This window comes from Emys orbicularis, chromosome 1, assembly GCF_028017835.1.
Source record: "Emys orbicularis isolate rEmyOrb1 chromosome 1, rEmyOrb1.hap1, whole genome shotgun sequence".
NCBI classification, from domain to species: Eukaryota; Metazoa; Chordata; order Testudines; family Emydidae; genus Emys; species Emys orbicularis.
The window spans coordinates 10182136-10206581 of record NC_088683.1 but is presented as its reverse complement, the minus strand read 5'-3'; the positions used below and the strand labels follow the sequence as shown (position 1 = coordinate 10206581).

The 24446-nt window shown below is 42.7% G+C and overlaps 1 protein-coding gene across 1 annotated transcript in view; it reads left to right on the top strand.

The window, feature by feature from the left end:
- The window catches only part of EXOC4 (exocyst complex component 4), a 607048-nt gene that overhangs the window by 119232 nt on the left and 463370 nt on the right, over nucleotides 1-24446 (top strand). The window contains exon 8 of the mRNA XM_065409076.1: nucleotides 22108-22253. Coding sequence (XP_065265148.1) covers nucleotides 22108-22253 — 146 coding nt within the window. The remainder of the gene's footprint in view (nucleotides 1-22107; nucleotides 22254-24446) is intronic.

Sequence of the window (24446 nt, the reverse complement as noted above, 5' to 3'; positions counted from 1 at the left end):
TTGTTATGGTAGACATTATGGAAACATAGTGGAATGACACATGCTAATAGGATAGCTACTCAAGCTGTACAGGAAAGACAGACTAGGTTGAAGAGGTGGAGAAGTAATGCTGGATCAAAAGTATTCTATAGACTCTAGTGAGATAAAAACTATGAGTGGAGAGGACCACACAGTTGAATTTATATGGATGCGAATCACAAACTTTGAGAATGTAACAGTTCAGTCCTACTTATATATCAGCCCCTGGATCAAGAAAAGGAAATTGAGTACACACAGTGTTGAGAGAAATTCAGAGCAGCAGCAAAATCCAACAAAAATGAGGACAATGGGTGACTTCAACTACCAGTGTAGAAACTGGTCAAATGGAACAGCAGGAAGAGGTTGAGAAAAACAATTTTTGTAAGTGATTGCTTCTTGGAAGAGCTAGTTCTAGAGCTCACAAGAGGAGTGGCTGGTTTTGACTTAGTCTTAGGGTATGTCTATACTTACCGCCGGACCCGGAGGTAAGCAATCGATCTTCTGGGATCGATTTATCGCGTCTTGTCTAGACGCGATAAATTGATCCCGGATCGATCCCGGAAGTGCTCGCCGTCGACGCCGGTACTCCTGCTCTGCGAGAGGAGTACGCGCAGTCGACGGGGGAGCCTGCCTGCCGCGTCTGGACCCGCGGTAAGTTCGAACTAAGGTACTTCGACTTCAGCTACGTTATTCACGTAGCTGAAGTTGCGTATCTTAGTTCGAAGTGGGGGGTTAGTGTGGACCAGCCCTTAGATAACACACAGGTGCTAGCTCACGAAGTGACAGTAGCTGAGCCACTAAGGGCAAGTCTACACTACAGCCTGAGTTGATACAATTTATATCGTTCAGGAGTGTGAAAAAGCCCCACCCCCACCCCCTGAGTGACACAAGTTTTGCATTGTCCACACCGGCGATATGTCGGTGGGAGACATTCTCCCGCCAACATAGATTCGGCTTCTCGACGAGGTGGAGTAATTATGCCAATGGGAGAGCGCACTCCTGTGGACAATGCGTCTTCACCAGGCGCGCTACAGCATTGCAGCTGCATTGGTACATCTGTGCTGATGTAGTGCTGAAATGTAGACTTGCCCTAAGTAATGGTGACCACAGTGTAATTAGGCTTACCATTAAAAGGGCAGGCAGAGTACCAAAAAGAGACATTGATGGTTAACGTCAGAAAAAGAGACTTCGGTAAAATGAGAAGGTTAGTCAAAAGGTTCCCAAAGTTAAAAGTAAAGGAAGTAAAATCCTTAGTAGCTGCTTTGATTACTTTAAAAAAAAAAAAAAAAGCATCAGAAGGCATTTTTACCTCTGAACAAAAAGGAAACCAGGAAGTCAGGGAGAACACCAGTATGGCTAAGTGTCACTGTTTGAGATACAAAGTTGGTAAATTAATATCTTTTTATTTGGCCAACTTCTGCTAGTGAGAGAGACAAGCTTTGAAGCCACACAGAACTCTTCTTCAAGTCTGAGGCCTGGTCTACACTAACCCCCCAATTCGAACTAAGGTACACAACTTCAGCTACGTGAATAACGTAGCTGAAGTCGACGTACCTTAGTTCGAACTTACCGCGGTCCAGACGCGGCAGGCAGGCTCCCCCGTCGACTCCGCGTACTCCTCGCGCCAAGCAGGATTACCGGAGTCGACGGCGAGCACTTCTGGGTTCGATTTATCGCATCCAGACAAGACGCGATAAATCGAACCCAGAAGTTCGATTGCCTGCCGCCGAACCAGCGCGGTAAGTATAGACAAGCCCTGAGAAAGGTACTCTGAGACCTTCTCTACTCTACAGGTTACTTGAATGTTACAATTCTTGATGTCTGATTTGTGTCCATTTATTCTTTTGCGTAGAGACTGTCCGGTTTGGCCAATGTACATGGCAGAGGGGCATTGCTGGCACATGATGGCATATATCACATTGGTAGATGTGCACATTGGTAGATGATGGCGTGGCTGATGTGATTAGGTCCTATGATGGTGTCACTTGAATAGATATGTGGACAGAGTTGGCAACGGGGTTTGTTGCAGGGATTGGTTCCTGGGTTAGTGTTTTTGTTGTGTGATGTGTAGTTGCTGGTGAGCATTTGCTTGAGGTTGTGGGGCTGTCTGTAAGTGAGGACTGGCCTGTCTCCTAAGATCTGTGAGAGTGAGGGATCGTCCTTCAGGATAGGTTGTAGATTCTTGATGATCCATTCCATTCATAGCCTTTGTGGAGTTCTGCTGTGACACGCATAGGGTGCGTTTTGACCCCAGCCCAATCCCTTTTTCTCCCCCTTATTCTCCACACACCGTGCCACTGATGGTGCAAAGGGTCTTACGCAGGACCTTCCGACCAGGGAGAACTTAATGCAAAGTTATTGATTTTGGGTGACTTATACTTTTCACAGCAGCACGTAATGTAAATCACTGGGAACTACAATTCTGCCACCTGGAATTGGGTCTCCAGATTCACATCCATCAATCTGCAGGGCTGTCTGGACATTGAAGTCTTGCCACTTTACTCTAAAATCTAAATCTTGTCATGTATGTTGGGAATTTGGAGAGTTAAAACCAACAAAATTAAACATGAAATTTCAAGTGTGAAAAGGTGGAACCAGATACTTCCTGGAAAGCAACAGGTGTGAGGTTTGATAGAGAGGGTGATGTGTGCTTTTGGGATTTTGAAGTGGCATTTGGGTTGAGCTCAGAAAGGAATACTGGTAGGGTTGCCACTTCTAAGATACAAAAAACGGGACATCTGGGATGCTTCTGAGCCATAAATCTGGACAACTGGCAGTGCATACTGAGCACCGCAACAGATTTCCCAGGACAGCTACTTCCAAAAAAGGGAAGATGCTGGGAAAACCTGGACAGGTGGCAACCTTAACTGCTGGTTGGAGGGATTTCAGGGCTGAAATCAAGTTTGTCTGAAGCTGGGGAGAAGCAGTTGGTGCTCTTGGAAGCCTTCTCTATCGGCCTTTGTTGACAATGGTGAAAAGAAGACAGACAGCTATTTACTCCTAGAAGCTTTCAGCCTGATCATTCTAGCAGGCTACAAGAGTCTTACCTGCCTCTTGATTGTGAGTTATTTACTCTCTGACTGATGCATTTAGAACTTTTGAAAATAAAAGTATATTATTCCTCCACTTATGACTGATAGGATCAGGGGGAATAAAAGCTGCAGACTAATGGAAGTGAAAAAAGAAGCACTTGGGAATTGCTGGTTCCTTCTTGACAGTGATTTGTATGTCTATAGATTATTAAAGCTACTTAGTTCTATTTTAAATGTGCCTGTTGGCTTTTCGTTGGCTTGGTGGTAACCCCCACTCTCCTAGCATTCTAGGCATTATTAAAAAACCCCCAAAACAAACCAGTTTTCCATCACTATGCTTGGTCTGACCAAAGGTCCTCCCCGCACAGTTATACAGATGCCCTCCTCACTTTTATTTGAGGGGTTCCCATTCCTCTTTTCCACCTATGAACTCTGTCTGCCTACACGTTGGAGGTCAGGATAGTGTTTATCTAGTCTGCAGATAGTCACCTTTGAGAGTAACAATAGCAACAGAGTGCCTTGGACTAGCCAGCTTGCAGTGAGCAGCTGTCGTGGTCCTGCTCTCCCTCTCCCCTTCCCTAGGTTGCACCTGTTCTAATTTATATTGCAGTAACACCAAGAGGCCCCAACCAAGATCAGGGGCCTTTTGTGCTACACGTTATACAAAAACAATGAGAAACAGTCCCTGCCCCATCAGTCTACACAGATGAAACAAAGGGTGGTTTGGGAAACAGATGCACAGGCAGGTGGAGGTCACACAGCAGATCAGCAGCTGAGTAGGTCTCTTGAATCCCAGTGCAGTGCCCTGTCTATTAGCCCACACTCTGTGTCTTTTCTGTCCACTGTATGTAAAAGTGACCAACTTGAGTCATTTGTTCTCGTGCCATGTTGCATGGCAGAGCTGCCAAACCACCCAGCAAACCCTTCTCATTTTTCTCAGTACCATGGATTCTTTTGACATATATAGAATGTTTTGTTCCCTTAAAGTAATTTACACGTTTTGCTGCTTGAAGGCTGTGCTCGCCAAAAGAGGGAAAACCATTTAAATAGCTGCATTTGATCCACTGAAGATAAACCGCTGTCACACATCAATAAATAGGTAACTCTCATGGCTGCCAACAATATTAGATTGCAGAAGACAATAAATTTACAGACTCCCTCGTGAGTCACAAATGTCTTAAAAAACTCAAGTAATTATCTGAATCAGACAAGTTAATGCAGATTTGCTATCTCTTCATTTTCCCATCAGTTCTCATCACCCTTGTCTATGGTTGTAATCCAGTCCATATTTTATTTTTAAAGTAATATATGTATAAATTAAATGTACCATAGCATAACTAAACACAGAGTACTGTGTATCTTCAATAGCATTGTTGAACCGCATTTGTTTGTCAAGTGCAGTTGTGCCATGAAAGATGGAGCTTACAGATTGGACCATGAGAATGTTTAGACGAAGTGTAAATAGAAGCTTTAAGTGGTAGGTAGCCTTCTGGAGACTGAGGTTGAGGCTGCTTCTCTTTGACAGCCCTGTATTTTTAAGTAGTGTTACAGGAAGCAAAACCCAGTTGTTTCACTTAATACCCTAGTAACTGGAAGAATTATGTAGCACTTTGGATAAATGAACTTACCCTTTATCTCAGAAGTTCAAGGTCAGACGTGAATTCAATAGAGACAGTAACACAGCGGAAAGATGCACATGCATCTGACGAAGTTTGGGTATTCACCCACGAAAGCTCATGCTCCAATACGTCTGTTAGTCTGTAACAGGGGTCGGCAACGTTTGGCACGCGGCTCGCCAGGGTAAGCACCCTAGCGGGCTGGGCCGGTTTATTTACCTACTGACACAGCAGGTTCGGCCGATCGCGGCCCCCACTGGCCGCAGTTCGCGGTCCCAGGCCAATGGGGGCGGCGGGAAGCGGCACGGTCGAGGGATGTGCTGGCCGCGGCTTCCCGCTGCCCCCATTGGCCCGGGACGGTGAACCGCGGCCAGTGGGGGCTGCGATCGGCCGAACCTGCCACGTCAGCAGGTAAATAAACTGGCCCGGCCCGCTAGGGTGCTTACCCTGGCGAGCCGCGTGCCAAACGTTGCCGACCCCTGGTCTATAAGGTGCCACAGGACTCTTTGCTGCTTTTACAGCTCCAGACTAACACGGCTATCCCTCTGATACTTGACAGTGGAAAGAGAGATCACTGGAATGCAATCCCCTACAGGGTAAGATGCAAAATATGGTATCAGGATGACACTGCAGTTTTTTATTCTTGCATCTGGTTCCAGTATACGATAAGATTTAATGACACTAAAAATACCCAGACACTTTTTTTATGGCCTTTTAGTTGTTGGGTTGCAGAACTTTGTACTACTGTAGTTTTCATTCACCTTTCAAAGCAATATTTATGCTTAAAAATAAACTAGTAATGCTTTTGTGTCTAAACTTTGTTGGCAGTCTTTTTAGAAACTCCATGCTACTGTTGGGAAAATGTAGCCTGCTTGAGTGCTCTGGATGCTAGACTGGGATCTTATTGTATGATGATTCCAAAATTCATTTGAGAAAACAAGAGAGGTGGTTATGGGTCTAACTGGAGAAAATTTCTCAAAAATAATTTGAGTCTCAGCTGAGCTCCATCACTGAGTTGTCTGCTCGCCATATGATCTCAGAACTGTTACTGAGTTACACAGTGGTTCAGTCTGTACCCATGTGAAGTGCATTACTGCAGTGTGCAGAGCGTCGCCTTCCTGCCAATGAAGTCATTTGGAAATTGAGGGTGGTGTTTAATGCCTCACAGTTTTGAGTCCGGATTTGGCATTTGTTAACATCCCACAGCGCAGTGTTGGTTAGCATGAAATTGTTGGTAGATAGCGTGTCTATGAACAGATGACTGGCACTGCCTCACTGGATCTAGGCAAAGGCTGGACATTGCTAGCCTTGCTGTTGGTCTTGCAAACTCCATGCTAATCCCTGCATGTGGTTTTGATGCTGTTTCGTGTCTTGTGTCACTAGCTGAATCCAGTCAGGGATTTAGAGAAGCAGAACTGGGGGTCTCATAAAGGAAACTGGCTCTTTCCAGAACTGGTGGGAGGTATAGATATGACAATCCTCAGCCTTTGCAAATGGTTAAATCTGAAATTTTATGCTTAGCAGAGACTGCTATTGACTTTCTCTCTGACCAAAGATCTGCAAAACAAACTACATGATTTTAGAAGGCTTCCCCTTGCCCCTTCAGTTGGGTTCTTAGTTGCATTCTAGTACATAATTAGTATTTCTAGCTGCTGTTCACAAGATAAAGGAAAATCTGCCCCAGGAATGGATGCCTTCCTCTCCCCAATTAAGAATTCTATTCAGTCTTCCTGGTGCATCTGTTCAAAGAACAGAGTGAGAAATCTCTTCAAGGTCACACACCTCCTTGAAACTAACACTGTGTTTTTCCTAATCCCATTACAAGGTCCCCTGTATCATTAGATGCAAGTGTTACTGTTTAGCTTCATTTGATAAGATGATGAAAGGGGGAGGAAAAGACTCCCTGATGCAGAAAGACATTCAAGCAACTACTGTAATGGAGCATGTTTGGAAACATAATAATCCGCTTAACGTTGGCATTTTGGTGGCCCACTGCTGCACCTTTCATAGTACAGCATAAAAGAGAGAAGGGATAGAGAGCCTAAAGGGTACTTTAAAAGGAAGAAATGGCTAGTACACTGGAGCTTTGAACAATTTCAAACTTTGATTATTTTTCCCCCACACCTGAAAATGTGAATCTTCTCTTTGCTGTGAGCTCCCCCCTCTGGCATCAGTGTCTTATTAATATCTTGTAAGAAGAGCAGGCTTCTCAAAAACAGGTTTCTTACTGGCATTAGTTCAGAGGTGCCTTTTGGTAAACGGTGGGGTTCCTAGCTTTGTTTCAAAAGCTAGGGAAATCAGAATGCTGCTAACATCTCTGCAGTGATCCTGAACTTCTGTTCATGTAACAACAGGAAGATTAGGAAACCACATTTGTTGTGAGTTTGAGAGAGAATTGCTCTTTAGCTCAGCAGAATTCAAAGATATTGATGACCTTATAGGCAGTGCCTGAAATAGTGGCTGCTGAAAGTGCCATCGCATCAGCCTCTTGGAGTGACTAGACTTGTTCCTACAGAAGTCCAGGTCTGCCATCCTTGGTATTAGTAAGGTCATAAATGAAACCTCTCACTTGTGACTTTGCATGGCTGTTTTCTGAGAGGTGTTTTTTGTTTGCTAGGGGTTTTGCCTTTGGGCCACAACTTAATATCCAGATGTGTTCAGATCTTTAAGATTAAGTTAATACAGCTACAAATAACAACCCCTTAGCTAGTGAATCAAGAGAAAATATGGTGTTTCGTGTGTGGCATTTGTTAAATAGAGTTGTTTTGGCACTCCATCTCATTACAAAGAGGCAGCCTCTGAAAATCATAAGACCTCATTTTTCTCCGACTAATTCTGACAAACATAGCTAGGTATTGTATACAAACTTACTCTGTCTAGGATTTTTTTGTATTGGACTTTCATAACCATTTTCTTGTTAGGTCTGTCTAGCAGACTTTTAACATAAAGCAACAGTGATAATCTTTATCAATAACAAATCAACTTCCTATTTTTTCAACCACTTTTCATCCTCCGAATTCCTGTCCCCGTTTAGTGAGTGCTTCCTTTGGTAGTGTCCCCTTTTGTGACTGGCTGGGGGGTGGAGCAGAGTTTTTTCCCATTCCTGCCATTTTGAGGTCACTGGGAAGAAGGGCTGTAATTGGCTAAACAGAGATGGAGTGGTCTGAATCTGAATGGGATTGGTGCCCACCACCACTGACCTTTGTCCTTCCTTCCTTCGTCCACTCCCTTACTGTTTAATCCTGCTTGATGTTACACCTAAAATACGATGGCAAATTCTTCAGGGCGGGGTCCTCAGGTATCTTCTGTTTGCACTGTAAAGTATGCAGCACATTTTTGGTTGCTGTAAATATAATAAATACAATCAATTTCTGATGCTCCATGTATTTCACAGTTGTTTTCTTACTTGAGTCTACTCTTCTGTCATATACAACATTGCTATGGTGGGTTGACAGCTGCTAAAGATGTAACACAGTTTATTGGCACTTTAGTTTTTGATGCTGAAGGTCCTCTGTTTAGTCTCCACCTGGTGATTGTATTGTCTGCAGCCAAAATTCATTGTGAAGTGGCACCGCAGATCGGACTTGAACTCTCGCAGAGCTCAGATACTTCTTACTATGTAATATACTGACAGAGTCCTTGTGATCGTAAGTTCCCCTAGTGCCTGCCCCAGCAACTACACAGCCTGCTATTTAACTGTAAAGTGTGTGGACTGATAACACAATTATTACAAGCATCAGCATAAATTCAATACACAAGGTGAAATCAATGGTAAAAATCCACCGACTTCAATGAGGACAGGATTTCACCTATAAACTTCTGCTCTCTGCGTTAGCTAGCAGGCTGTATATATGTCTAATAATGAGTTTGTAATATATGTATGTGCATTGTATCGATCATTGGCAATACCAGAAGAGAAACCAAAGTGTGAAGGGTCATGGAGACTCTCAGGTAGTTCAAGGTTAAAGTTCAGGGGCACTGTGTGAAATTTACCTTGTTGCTTCCAGTGAGCCTGTCCTGTGGCTAAACACAGGGCTTCAAGCTGCCATTTAAGCACCATTCAGAAGTACTAAATTCACCCCCCAAAAGAAGTTTTTATGCTTGTGACTCAGATGATAATTGATGAGCTATATGCTCAGGGAGCATAAAATCCTTGTGAGTCAGATTTATGAGGGCCTTCAAGTTTCTTTGTCAGAACGGCACTGTCGTTACAGGGATAGTGAATTACAGGGGAAGCACTGGTATGTTGGAAAACATCTTGTCATATTATTTCTGAACTGGAATACAGTGCGCCTCTAAGCGGTGTAAGACATTCCTCTGTGACACTTGGGGGCGGTGGCTGGGCAGGGATTAAATCCTTAGAAGAAACCAAAGGAGTTTCTGGGATATGCAGGTGGTAACAGAAAAGAATCCCAAGGCTTCCTCCCCCTCCTTGCTGTTGGAATATTGCACATTTTTTAGTCAAGTGCCTGATTAAATTTGACATTTGAAAATAGAACTTCATGCAGAAATAAGTACTGTACTTCTCAGCATTTAATTAAGATGTTTAGTTCCTGTCAAGTCTGATAGTTTCTTTTTCCTGTTAAGGGCAATACGTCTTCAACTTCTGAAATTTCAGAAACCTGTACTTAACCTTTAATCGTCATTCCATTTACATAGAAATCTGATTAACAACTTTTAAAGTTCAGGAGCTGGGAGTAAATGCAATTAAGCCCCTTTTGGAGTCTGTTATTAAGAGCTGGCATTTAATGAAAACTGAGGGCATACTACTGTTACTCTCTCCACTGTAGCAGGATGTCTTAAGCAATTAGTTGAAAACATGAAATACATGAAGTGTACTATATTACCTGTGAGTTAACACGGTTGGTATTTAAACAGCATGCTGTCTTCTTCCCTTTGCTGCTGCTGTATTGAATGTGCCGGTTTCTGGATAGTAAAGCAGTTTTCATAGTATTTTGGTTGAGCTGTCGCACTGGTCATTTTATTGTACATACTAAAGCTGTGCATTTCTTCATTAACGTAGTCTCACTCTGAAAAATGGCTGTATGGAAAATATCTCAATCAGAATCAACAGATGAGCTTTCCTAGTGTATTCATTGATGTATGAGCTGACTTGAGTTGACCAAATATGCATTGATGATAAACACTGTGGGAGACTTGGCTGGATTCTTTTTTGGCTAAGGTGACCTGACATCCTGATATTAGGAGCTTTGTCTTATATATGCAACTATACCCCCGCCTCGAAAAAAAAGTGTCCCGATTTTTAACACTTGCTGTCTGGTCACCCTATTTTTGGCTCACATATCATTGAAAGAAATGTTAACTAATTATACTAGGATGATCCGAGGAATGGAAAACCTGTCTTATGAAAGGAGACTCAAACTGCTTGGCTTGTTTAGCCTAACCAAAGGAAGGCTGAGGGGAGATATGATTGCTCTCTATAACTATATCAGAGGGATAAATACCAGGGTGGGAGAGGAATTATTTAAGTTCAGTACCAATGTGGACACAAGAACAAATGGATATAAACTGGCCATCAGGAAGTTTAGACTTGAAATTAGATGAAGGTTTCTAACCATCAGAGGAGTGAAGTTCTGGAACAGCCTTCCAAGGGGAGCAGTGGGGGCAAAAGACATATCTGGCTTCAAGACTAAGCTTGATAAGTTTATGGAGGGGATGGTATAATGGTATAGCCTAATTTTGGCAATTAATTGGTGTTTGACTATTAGTGGTAAATATGCCCAATGGCCTGTGATGGGATGTTAGATGGGGTGGGATCTGAGTTACTACAGAGAATTCTTTCCTGGGTGTCTGGCCGGTGAGACTTGCCCACATGCTCAGGGTTTAGCTGATCGCCATATTTGGGGTCAGGAAGGAATTTTCCTCCAGGGCAGATTGGCAGAGGCCCTGGGGGTTTTTCGCCTTCCTCTGCAGCGTGGGGCATGGGTCACTTGCTGGAAGATTCTCTGCACTTTGAAGTCTTTAAACCATGATTTGAGGACTTCAATGGCTCAAACCAGGTGTCGGCAACCTATGGCACGCGTGCCAAAGATGGCACGCGAGCTGATTTTTAATGGCACGCTGCTGCCTGCCGGAGTCCAGAGGACACGCAGCCAGTGAGGGGCAGAGCCCACGCCGCCCCAGAGAGTAGCCGCCTCAGCGGCCTGCCCGTGGGCTCCCGCGTCCCCTCACCCGGCGAGGAGCCCTGCTTGGGGGCGCGGAGGGGCCTGCTCACCTGGGCCGCCTTGGTATAGCTGGCCATGGTGGATTGGCGGCGCGCCGGGGGAGCGGGCAGGCCGCTGAGTCAGCTACTCTCTGGGGCGGCGCGGGCTCTGCCCCTCACTGGCTGCGTGTCCTCGGGACAAGTATATCAACACTTAATGACCTCCTGCTTTTGTGCCTCTCAGGTGAAGCCTATTGCTTCTTGCACCTTTTGTGGACATACTCGGCTGGTCACCTGCACTCATACATATGTTAGTGGGCTGTATATATTGTACAAATCCTCACCAGTCGCAACAGAGAAACTAAGGATTGAAAGGCTAAATTGATTGTAGCCATTAAGCAATCAGAAGAATTACAGTTGTTCCTAGTCCAAAAAAAATGCATGAGTTCTTCCCCTGCCCTCAGTACTAACAACGAGGGGTAAATTTTCAAAGCAGTGCACAGTTTTTTAGCTGTGTGATTCCCATTGATTTTAATGGGAGTTGCACAGCTCAAACCCCATGCCTTGCTGTGAAAATGTACCCTGTTAAGTTTTGCTTATGTCTCAAGAAAATGGATATCCCTGATTGATATTTTTTTTTTCTCTTTGTTTTGTTTTGTGTTAAGCTTCTGACCCTGGTGGCAAAAAGCTGCCCCTAATACTGGATAGGTTTCAGAGTAGCTGCTGTGTTAGTCCGTATCCGCAAAAAGAACAGGAGTACTTGTGGCACCTTAGAGACTAACAAATTTATTTGAGCATAAGCTTTCGTGGGCTACATCCCACTTCTTCGGATGTTCCATTCCATAGATGTTCCATTCTGTGCATCCGAAGAAGTGGGATGTAGCCCACGAAAGCTTATGCTCAAATAAATTTGTTAGTCTCTAAGGTGCCACAAGTACTCCTGTTCTTTTTGCTAATACTGGATACTTTCTATCAGAATAATCTTTATTTAAAGAACAACTGACGTGTATGGAGAAAATTCAAACTCACTCTATCTGTTTTCTGTCCCAATTTTCAAATTCACTCTTGGCAGTTGAAAGAAATTTGCCATCAATCTGTTTTTTATTGTGCATGAAAGCAGCAGAACTGCTGGGAAAGAAGAGGGAGAGAGGAGGGGCAGAGGGGAGAGAGACGCGTGCACGTGCACACACATGTGGCCCTGCTAGGAGAAGAACCAATCTTCACATTTCAGTGAGGGTATCTAAATAACCTGCTGCATCACAGCTGTACTGTGAAGGGAATGGTAATGCCTGAAGTGGTCTACCATGTAATCTTGTAAATCAAGTGCATATTAGAAATGTAACTTCCCTGTTGCAAAACTACTCACCCATGACTTGGGAAAGAGGTCACCCCGTTCAATTCACTGTGCAGCCCCTGCTGTTACTCCTTTTGGCTAAAAGCTCCCAGAAGCTGATTCACCAGGCTCACCTGGTGTGGCAGCTCTCAGCACCTCACTCTTTGGCTCTGCTTATCTTGTGTGTCACAGATATAGGTTAAGATGAAAACTTTAATAGCTGGCTCTTCACAAGTGCATAAAGCTGGGGAGAGAGGGCATAAGGAGCCTTTTGTCTTGTGCCTTTCTTCCAGAAGTAGAACACAGACTCTGTCCGTCCCCTTACAGCCCTCAGTGACAGAGAGAATCAGAGAGGGAAATCCTGGCCCTGTGGCAAATGAAAACTTTGCCATTGCTTTCACAGGGAAGAGAAGTATACCTCGAATCTGTAAAATTAGATGGACCCTCCACAGGGTGTTGATGATTAATTAGCTAAAGTTTGTACAGAATTAATATGGAAATTGCTATATAGTGTCATGTATGTTTGTTTATTACTTGAGCCAGAGTTCCTTTCTTGGTTGAAGGTTGAGCTCCCATGGTCCTTCTTGAAAACAGGCGCTTAACATGTAGCCTGTTAAGTGTCTTAAGGCGGTGATACTCAGACTAAGACTTGGGAGCTGCAAGTGGCTCTTTAACATGTCTCCTGCAGCTCTTTGCAGCACATGACATTAAAACATGGTGTGATGTAATTATTAACCAATCAGGATGCTTTTACTATATTATTAGCCACTTGTAGAATACATGGTCAGTCATTTTGCTGTGAGAATTATTTTTTTTAATATATATTAGAGCTGTTGATTAATCGCAGTAACTCACGCGATTAACTCAAAAAAGTTAATTGCGATTAAAAAATTAATCGTGATTAATCGCACTGTTAAACAATAGAATGCCAATTGAAATTAATTAAATATTGTGGATGTTTTTCTAAATTTTCATATATATTCTATTCTGAGTTGTAATTGAAATCAGTGTCTATTTTTGATTACAAATATTTGCACTGTAAAAATGATAAACAAAAGAAATAGTATTTTACAATTCACCTCATACAAGTACTGTAGTGCAATCTCTGTCGTGAAAGTGCAACTTACAAATGTAGATTTTTTTGTTTGTTACATAACTGTACTCAAAAATAAAACCATGTAAAATTTTAGAGCCTACAAGTCCACTCAGTCCTCCTTCTTGGTCAGCCAATCGCTAAGACAAACAAGTTTGTTTACATTTACAGGAGATAATGCTGCCCTCCTCCTATTTACAATGTCACCAGAAAGTGGGAACAGGCATTTGCATGGCACTTCTGTAGCTGGCAAATGTGCTAGATATGCTAAACGTTTGTATGTGCTAGATATGCTAAACGTTTGTATGCCCCTAGTTGGCAGCCGGTTTCAAGCGGAGTGCCCCAAGGTTCGGTCCTGGGGCCGGTTTTGTTTAATATTTTTATTAATGTTCTGGAGGATGGAGTGGACTGCACTCTCAGCAAGTTTGCCGATGACACTAAACTAGGAGGCGTGGTAGATACACTAGAGGGTAGGGATCGGATACAGAGGGACCTAGACAAATTAGAGGATTGGGCCAAAAGAAACCTGATGAGGTTCAACAAGAACAAGTGCAGAGTCCTGCACTTAGGACGGAAGAATCCCATGCACAGCTACAGACTAGGGACCGAATGGCTAGGTAGCAGTTCTGCAGAAAAGGACCTAGGGGTCACAGTGGACGAGAAGCTGGATATGAGTCAACAGTGTGCTCTTGTTGCCAAGAAGGCTAACGGCATTTTGGGCTGTATAAGTAGGGGCATTGCCAGCAGATCGAGGGACGTGATCGTTCCCCTTTATTCGACATTGGTGAGGCCTCATCTGGAGTACTGTGTCCAGTTTTGGGCCCCACACTACAAGAAGGATGTGGAAAAACTGGAAAGAGTCCAGCGGAGGGCAACAAAAATGATTAGGGGTCTGGAGCGCATGACTTATGAGGAGAGTCTGAGGGAACTGGGATTGTTTAGTCTCCAGAAGCGAAGAATGAGGGGGGATTTGATAGCAGCCTTCAACTACCTGAAGGGGGGTTCCAAAGAGGATGGAGCTCGGCTGTTCTCAATGGTGGCAGATGACAGAACAAGAAGCAATGGTCTCAAGTTGCAGTGGGGGAGGTCTAGGTTGGATATTAGGAAACACTATTTCACTAGGAGGGTGGTGAAGCACTGGAACGCGTTACCTAGGGAGGTGGTGGAGTCTCCTTCCTTGGAGGTTTTTAAGGCCCGGCTTGACAAAGCCCTGGCTGGGATGATTTAGTTGGGAATTGGTCCTGCTTTGAGCAGGGGGTTGGACTAGATGACCTCCTGAGGTCCCTTCCAACCCTGATATTCTATGATTCTATGCTTTGGCCATCATATATATATTCTCACTACTGTGGTTATTTTGGGTAATGTTGATTGCTAATTTGGCCCTTGAACCACTGTGGTCTTAGTATCACTGGTCTAAAGGCTTCTCCTTTTGCTCTGCTAATAAATATGGAACCTCATTACTTTGTAAAATATTCTGAGATACACAGTACATCCCTTTACAAAGTACAGTAAAACCAAATATGGTTCTGTGTGTTGTGTGTCCGAAAAGGTCCATGCAATTGTTCTTGGGAGTTGCAGAAAGAACTCACAACCACATCAGACTTTTGAAATAAAAAGATTCCAGTTTTAAACCTTCCAAAGCTGTGTAAGCAGGTGTATGATTCAGTAACTAATAAAACTGCCTTTAAAGAGTTGAGTTTAAAATAGTTTTGGAGCTAATTCCCTCCTCCCCTCCCCCACCGAGATACGGAAACATTCACAGGTCTACGCTAATGGCTGTGCTAATTGAACAACTGGAATTGATAATGAATGCAGTAGAGTTGGCAGCCGTTCTGTTACTTAAATGGTTTTGTTTTTTGTTTATTTAAAAAAATGTAGTCCTTGTATGATAATAGACCTGGGTAGTGCACTGAGAAAATTAATTGAGTTTTTTTTATTATCATGTTGTAGTTAATTTCATGGGGAGCATCAGGATTATATGGAACAGGTTGAATCTCACTAAACAGTCTTCACTGCACCTTATAGACTGTGTTTATTCTCTCTTGGACTTACTGTGTTTGCCTCGTCCTATCTATTTCTGTTTAAGTCTCAGTCCTTTGCGTATTTAGCCTCTGTTCTGTTCAATTTTTCACCCAATTTTTGTGCAGAAAGCTGGGTTTTAAAACACAGTCGAAGAGTTTTCTTTTGACACTTTACAGGATTTGTGGGTGACAGTGGTGTTTGATTACTGAAATGCAGATAATACAGGTTTGATACAGGTAATTAGCCCATGGCTGTATGTGCTATTGGCTCAAAACATCTCCCACCAGAATTCTCAAACAGGCTTTCATCTCACCTCATCTTGGCGACTCCTCTTTTGAGGGCCTCACAAAGTCCCAACTTTCCAGTATGTGAATGATGTTGCTGCCCGTCTTCCTGCATTTACAAGACGGGCCCACACACCATACTAAAACACCCCATTCACTTGAGGATCTGTTTTGCCATTGCCTTCTTGTTGTTAAAACCTTCCATGGACTTGCTTCAGCAGCCTTCACAGACAGTGTGTCCTCTCCAGTCTGCTCCCTTTGCTTTGCTTTCACCAGCCAACTCTCTGCACTTTGATGCAGTTTTGCATCTGTGGGTGTCAGGGCTCCCTCTGTAAACTGGCATCTAGAAAGTGCTCTCCACTGACCTTTGGTAATTGCAAATGTCAACATAAAACTTGCTTTCTCTTTGCTTGTAGCCTCAGCTTCTCTTTCTCTCTTATTAATTCTGGAATTTAAAATTTAACTCTCCGAAACATCTTCAGATGTCTAGTATGAAAGATTCTGCCCAAAATAAAGTTAGCAACATATAAGTACTGGCTGCAATAATAAATAACCTAAATGGATTGGTGCCATCCGTCATGTTGAAAGGCAATGATAAGTTGGGAGCAAATCTTGTTCCTAATGCCAGCTCCAAGTAATGTGATGCTGGAGATCTTCACCACTTGTTCTTCCATTTTACCACCATTAATGATTTCCTTAAAAACACAGGGCCAGCTCATCAGGGAATGTAAACCAGTGTAGCTGCATCCAGTACAGTGGAACTTTACTGTCGTATTCTGGGGTGTAATCCAGACCAGTGAGGGTTTGTGTCACTTGTCTGCTCTGTAACCCGAAGTGCTTCAAAGGGCTCTGCTGCTGTGGTTCTCTTGTCTGGACGTCCCAGACACCATATAAACCTGTACTGAGTGTCTGTGGGTTAAGCAGCTCCGACTCAGCTCTTCTAATTCCAGCAGCCTGCTTTTTACCCACAAGCTACACTTGTGGTTACACCTGGCAAGATGAGCCCAACACACTCCCAGTCCTTAATGAGGAAAGATTAAAGAGGCTAGGACTCTTCAGTTTGGAAAAGAGAAGACTAAGGGGGGACATGATAGAGGTATATAAAATCATGAGTGATGTTGAGAAAGTGGATAAGGAAAAGTTATTTACTTATTCCCATAATACAAGAACTAGGGGTCACCAAATGAAATTAATAGGCAGCAGGTTTAAAACAAATAAAAGGAAGTTCTTCTTCACGCAGCGCACAGTCAACTTGTGGAACTCCTTACCTGAGGAGGTTGTGAAGGCTAGGACTATAACAATGTTTAAAAGGGGACTGGATAAATTCATGGTGGCTAAGTCCATAAATGGCTATTAGCCAGGATGGGTAAGAATGGTGTCCCTAGCCTCTGTCTGTCAGAGGATGGAGATGGATGGCAGGAGAGAGATCACTTGATCATTGCCTGTTGGTTCACTCCCTCTGGGGCACCTGGCATTGGCCACTGTCGGTAGACAGATACTGGGCTAGATGGACCTTTGGTCTGACCCAGTACGGCCTTTCTTATGTTCTTATAATTTTCCCCAAACCATGTGCTCTGCAATGTCCAGCTCTCTCCTATTCAAAATCTTAAATAGCGCAGAGTCATGTGGTACCCAGTCAAATGCCTTACAGAAGTCTAAGTATATTACCTTTGCCTTTATCAACCAAATTTATAATCTCATTAAAAAAAAGATATCAACTTAGTTTGAGAAAATCTATTCTCCATAAATCCATTTTGATTGGCGGTAATTATATTACCCTTTTTTAATTCTTTGGTAACTGAGCCCCATATCAGCTGTTCCATTATTTTGTCTGGGTTCAATGTTATACTGATACATCTGTAATTGTTTGGGTCATGTCATTTATCCTTTTAAAATTCTGGGAAAACATTAGCTTTCTTCCAATCTTCTGAAACTTCCTCAGTGTTACAAGACTTATTGAAAATCAACATTAATGGTCCAGAGAGCACAGTAACCAGTTCTCTTAAAACTCTTGGATGCAAGTTATCTGGACCTGATGATTTGAAAATGTCTATTTCAGTTGCTGCTCTTTACAGCCCAATAGTATCTCAGGAGGCTGTTAAAGCATTTTATCATCATCATCTGATACAAATATATCATCTCTCTTTTTTTTTTAAGTGTGGTTTCATGTTGGGAGCACATCAGACCAGTGCTCCATGATCTACACTGGCTTCTGATAAGCTTCTGGGTAGATTTCAAAGTGTTGGTTTTAACCTATGAAACCCAGAATGGTATGGGAGCTGGTTACCTTAGCGATCACTTTGTCCTTGTGATACATTACTACAGCTGAAATCAGCAGCAAGGCTTCAGTATAAATGAGAGAGCGAGCTGCTGACTGCTCTGTTTTGGACCTCACACCCTCACTTTGTCTGCTGGTGCCCAACTTATTACTCTTCTGGGCACATTGCAAAGCCCATCTTGTCCCCCTCGTTAAGTCTGTTGAGGTAGTTATGGATGGAGATATATTTACAGTCCTTTTGCTTATGTTGTGATTTTTAATTGAGGACATAGGTGCCCAGAACCCTGGATATTTTAAAAACTGAAAGTAGTAATAGTAATTAATGTATTTAGCCTTGCAGCACCCTTTGGGGTAGACACGTATGATTACCCCTGTTTTTACACATGAGGAAAGTGCAGCCCAGTGAAGTGAGTTGCACATTCTTAAGAAAAATCTGTGGCAGATCCAGGAATAAAATCCAGGTCTCCTGAGTCACAGTCCTGTGTGTTAATCCATGAGACTGTCCTTCCGCTGCACGATATAGGAAGTGCAAACAATGTGTTCAGCACATGTTGGACATACAGACAAGTATGGTTCTTGTCCCAAGGACATCACAGTTTGGTTCAAACACACAGTATGTGGAGAGCTGTTAAAGATCAGTGGTAAATGGTATATGGCGATGTGACCATATTCATTTTGTGAGGGTTAAATAAATCCTCAAAATATAAACATGCCTATGTTTATAAAAGATTCTTTAGTTTGTATAAATCGTCTTTTCCAAAGCTGCAAAATATCTGTACAGTAGATCAGTTAGCGCAAGGACTGCTTTGTTCTCTCCTTGTGCAGATTTGTTTGTTTGACATTGATGTGAGTGTAATACAGGGATCGTAGAATTTGACTGTTGTTGAGCAGGAAGTCAAAAGTCCTTTTAATAGATGGATGGGATGTTGCAAACTTTATAGTCACTCATAAATCTTGCTATATGTGCATGTGATTAATGTCTAACGAGTTTTTTGATTGATGGTCTAGCAACTGTTAATCAAATGTTATAGCAACAAATCCTGAAATCCTTACTTCATCCTGTGGTGAAACGCCTATCAATTTGGTAGGCAGAACAATGTGGTTTTATTGATTGTAAAGTTTAAACTGACTGTGGCTTTTTTAAGTACATGCCCAGGCTAATAATTTTTGACACTGAAATATGGAGTTTATTAAGGCCTTGTGTTGTGAGGATTGCAGAGGGGCAGAACTGTTGGAGATGTTGGGGTGGAAGAGATGCAGAAGATGTTGAGATGGATGAAGACAAGCTGAGAAGTATGTAGGGTACAATTGGCCTATGGAACTAATACAGCAGGATGCTATTGAGCCAAATAACTGAGTAAGATTTTTTTTTAAAAGACGTTTTCATACATGTAAATAAGATCTGCTTTGTTAAAAATTACAAGGGCTTCAGCTGCTCCCCTGCTGGGGACAGGAAGTAATTTCCCCCATTGTGCCGTGTTTTACAGTTGGTCAGTTGCATTTAAAGATAGCTTTTTCTCTCTTAAGAACTTGGACTCACTGCTGGAGTCAGGACACTGGACCACATGGAGCAGTGGTCTGATCCAGTGTGGTTTCTCCTATGTGCATATTGGTATAATTTATTTGTTTTTCAATATCCATACATAGCGAGAGCCAGCCCTTTTCCTCCATTGAATTAACCAAAAGCCAAAGGAGCAGTCATATATAAAAAGCTCATCTTACCTATCTTTAGGTTCTGGTGACATCACAGCCACCCATGTTATTTCCCCTTACAGTTTGTGGTTGTCTTCAAACCCCTCTTAAGACTCTATGACCATATTGCCATATGTTTTGGTGTTTGTCTGATGATGTTCTTGTAGCAAGACCAGTTCTTTGTGGTTCTAGTTTAACTCTTTGCTGACATATTGTAATCCTTGAGTACAATACTGCATTATTCACTTCAGATATCCTACTCATGTTAGCTCTAGATTTAGGATAGTTTCAAAATCATGGGGCCCATTATGAGTACGTTCTGTCCATGAAATGAGAAAAATTGCCAAGCTTTTTTTTCTGGAAAAGATTTTAAATGACCTTTTGTTATTTTCAAGGCTATGGATTGAAGTAAATAAAGCAAACACCTAACCAGAGAATACAGAGCAGCACTGGTACATTACTGGGGAAAAAAACCTCACAATAACCTTAGTGTAGTGATTAGTTTTTATGTGGCAAGAATCATGCTTGTATTTTAAAACCTTCTCTCAGATGAAGTTTTAATTGAGATATTTTAGGAATTGAAATCAAGTTACCTTTATTTAATTGTGTTGTATCTTTTTAGAGCAATTCTCAATTGTTTCTAATTAGTGGCATGATATCATTTGCCTAGATATTATTTCCTAGATATTACTTCTTAGTAATTTGTTTAAACATATGCAGCACAGTCCTGATGTATTCCTCTCATTACACTCAACACTTTGATTGGGTTTGGCTGGCTCATAATAGAATGGAATGTGGAATGTGTTATCAATAGCTCCAAGATGCTTAAAGCTTCCTGAGTATATTCAGGGAGTTTAATTTCTTGACAAAAGTAAGTTTATTGTTTTGTTTTTGTTTTCTTAAACTACGTTAGCTTCCTTTATCTCTCCAGAGCCAACACAGCTAAAAGTGAATGAGCTGGAGTGTAATCCTGTTTCTGCATAATGAACAGAATTATTTACTAAATAGTAGTTCCTGGGCCAATCAGTTAGTTCTTTGCTGCTCCACTGAAGGTATTGGGGTTGCACAGATTTCACCGAGGGTGTTATTTGCCCTGTAGAACTTTCATCATTGATGATGGGCTAGAAGAAAACGCAGCTCGACTGAGAGATCCTAAATTGTGCGTGCAGAGCTGGTAGCAAGGGAGGGGAAATCCATATTCTTATTTGAATCGAAAGTACATTTGGTCTGGTAATCACGGAGAGACAACCATGCCATATTTTTTCAAAAACAGGACCCTCATTTTAAGCTGTATGCAACAACCCATGTCTCCCAAGTCCCAGAGAAGTGTACCAACCACTGGACCATCCTTCCTCGTTCTCTAATTCAAGTACTTTACAGGCTCTGCTGGGAAAGCCTGAGGCTTCACAGCAGATAAGTGGCATAGTCAGGGGGAAAATTGAGAGGTTCGTTGCTACTAGACAGGCTTGTGTGCACACTCTCCTCTTGTATTTGTGTCCATCACTGTAGTATCTAAGTATGTACACTTGTGCTCAGCCCACTAGACCAGAAAGCTTCCCTCCCTGTAATCAGCTTGAATTCAGGTGGTGATTCAACTATATGAATTAACAGCACTTTTTAATCTCTCTTGTTAAATATATCCATTTAAATATTCCAGGTGTGTGATACATATATTTAAAGGGATACGATGATGTAGTTTATGCCCTAAATTTAAGTTTTAAAAAAAAAGAAACATGTCTTACAAAAACCGATCTAAAAACAAATAATTTAATCATGCGCTGTATTTCAGTAGAGTTGTATTTTGTGTTTTGGGAGGAGGTAGTGTGGATATCTGTGGTACAGAAAATTCAAACACAGTGGCACCGGGCTGGTGCAGTAGAACCAAACATTGGAAATAGGGTGACCAGATGTCCCGATTTTATAGGGACAGTCCCGATTTTTGGGTCTTTTTCTTATATAGGCTCCTATTACCCACCACCCCCTGTCCCGATTTTTCATACTTGCTGTCTGGTCACCCTAATTGGAAATAGTAAACAGAAGGGGAGTAAAGTGTCAAATTCCTTCATTTTAAATGATCTTAAAGCCTTGTCTACACTGTGAAATTTTGTAACCCCCCCCCCCCCCCATCATTGCTGAACAAGTTCAGCTTCAGTGGCGTCCGCAATGTTGGGAGGCCTTGTCTAGACAGGCCGTTGCTAGTGTTTTAAGCACCGTGACATGGAACTTTGGTAATGATAGGTCTGTAAACACCAGCTGCCAAGCTACAGTAGGGTTCTCAATGTTGCTAACATCAGTGGAGTTGTACCAGTGTTGACAGCATCTGAAAAATTTTGCAAAATTTCTGGAATGTAGACAGTGCTTTTATGGTGGTCTTAAATTGGATGAGTGACTTAGGAGCTAAGATTCATTGAAAATCAATAGGACTTAGGCTCGCAAGTCACTTAGGCACTTTTAAAATTTTTACCAATTGTCATTTTTTAGTTTAGCAGTGTCCTGTTAAGACTCTTAGGATTTGTAAATAAACTTGCATCGCTGTTCTATTTCAAATGTTTCATTCCTCTTCTCCCTGCTCCCAGATGCTGCTGACAGAATACTTGGATATGAAGAACACTCGGACTGCTTCAGAACCATCAGCCCAGCTTAGCTATGCCAGCTCTGGGAGAGAATTTGCTGCTTTCTTTGCAAAGAAGAAACCTCAAAGGCCTAAAAACCCTCTGTTCAAGTAAGTGTTGTTATGATGCCGGAATAGTACCTGGCATTGAGGTTGTCTCTGGAGCATCAAGTATTGTGCACTTCTAGCAGTTAATAACATTTTCAGACACTTTAAATGGAAATGAACTACCAGAGCTGGAGCTTGTCTGTCATCCTAGAGCCGTATTGCTGATTCTTCTTCACTCTTTATATTACAGTAGTGTCCAAAGGCTTCACTCAGGAATGGGGCCCCCTTGTGCTAGGTGTTGTCCAACATGTAGTAAGACATCATGCCTGCCCTGACGCGCTTACAGTCGAAGTAAAGCACAAAAGCACACAAGCGAGAGCAGAAATCAAAGGGCTGCATAGGGAAAAGGAGAACAGGACAAACAAGATCATTGTGTAAAGACTAGGCAGTTAATCATATCACGTTTTTAAGGAAAAATTTTGAGCGAAATTGGAGTTGAAAGTGTGGAGTAGAATGAAGCAGGTGGGAGGGGAATGTAGGAATAAGAGTGAGGGGGAGTGGGAGTTGGATATGAGAGAGGAAGAAAATGTGGGGAAGCAATTTGACTTCCAGGGTGAGGGAGGTTGGTGGGGTCTGGGGAGTAATACAGATAGGAAGAGAAGATTGGCCTTGTCGTTAAGGCACTGGGTCAGGAGGGGACTTGTGTTTGATTCCCATCTCTGCCACTGGCTTCCTGCACTAGTCTCTAACTTCTTCCTGCCTCATTTCCCCAGCTGTAAAATGGGGATCTTAATACTTCCTTTCTCCCCACCCTTTTGTCTGCCTTGTCTATTTAGACTAAGCCCTGACGGACCAGGATTGTCTTTCATTATGTATTTGTATAGGGCTTAACATAAAGGGGACCCGATCTCAGCTGGGGCCTTTGGGCGCTGTTGTAGTACAGATACATAATAATAATGAGGAGGAACTTCAGGCAGAGAGGAGGAACAGCAGGGTAGCAGAGAAGGAAAATGTGAAGTCCAAATTTAACAAATCCAGTCAATCTGTTGCTCTGAGGAAACTGGAAGGAAATGAATGTGGGCGTAGGCCTGTCCTGCTGGAGTTGGAGGTGGGGGTCCTCCTGGCTAGGTTGGCTCAGCATGTGGAAATGGGAAAAATGCAGGAACTTGGCATCCCCGGATGGCTTGCACTAACTTTGTCAGTGGGGCGGGTTGGGAGAAGATGTGTCCTGCATTAACACTCTTCTGCACTGCTGAAGCAGCTGTTTGGTGGTGGGCCTCTTTCCAGCCCTCCCCAAAGCTTCTCCTGCTTTCTTTAATCATTAAGAACCAGCCAGTGGCCTTCTTATTTTTTCTTTCTTTTTTTTTTTTTCTTTTAAACCACTAATACAAATAATAACTATTATGTTATCTAATCCTGAACTATAGCAGACACTGGCAGTCTGCTCTAAGTTTTTATCGTCTGTGTTCTGGTAGGGCCTAAAGGGCCAATGAGAAATCAGGGCTCCGTGTGCAAGGCACAATACACACACACAGTGAAAAGGTGATCCAAGCCCCAGAGAGCCTACAGATCACTAATCCCCTGGTATCAAAGGCTTTCACTTTTTCTAAATAGTTCTCCAAACATCGGGTCCACCCGTGGCTGATCCAATGGGTGGCTTTAGATCCACATCCCCAACATTTCTCTCTCTCCAGATTCTCTGTCTACTCCTGTCTACTCTGCCAGAACTCCCCTTTGGATTTAATTCCATTGCTAAACTGACTTGCAGATGTGCTTTGAAGCACCACAGGGCTGCTCTCCTTTCTCCATTGCTTAGCATGCAAATTCTGAGGCGTTCTCAGCCCCTCTCAGTCTGAGGAGTGAGGAGGATGAATTCATCTGCTCTGTTTCACCCACAGCACTCTAAGCCTGTGTACTCATTTCTATCAGTTGAAAATGAAGTTAAGGATAATTGGTTAACGTGATGGTGCCTAAGTTCATAAGAATAGCCATCTTTTACCACTCAGGCTCTTGTCACTAAGTCACTGCTAGCACCTTAGTGACAGTGATGCTTATCAGGATCTCTCATTCTGTTATCTGTCTCCTGTCAGCTGTCACTACATCCATGGAAATCTCTCTGTTGAAATGGAATTTCTCTATCCGCCGAGGGATGCACATGTTTGATAAAGTCATATTCTTGTCGTCTATTCCATCTTCATGTTTTTCTCTCTGGACAGAGAGGCTCTCTTCCTGCTTCCAATTTAGAGAAGCCATCCA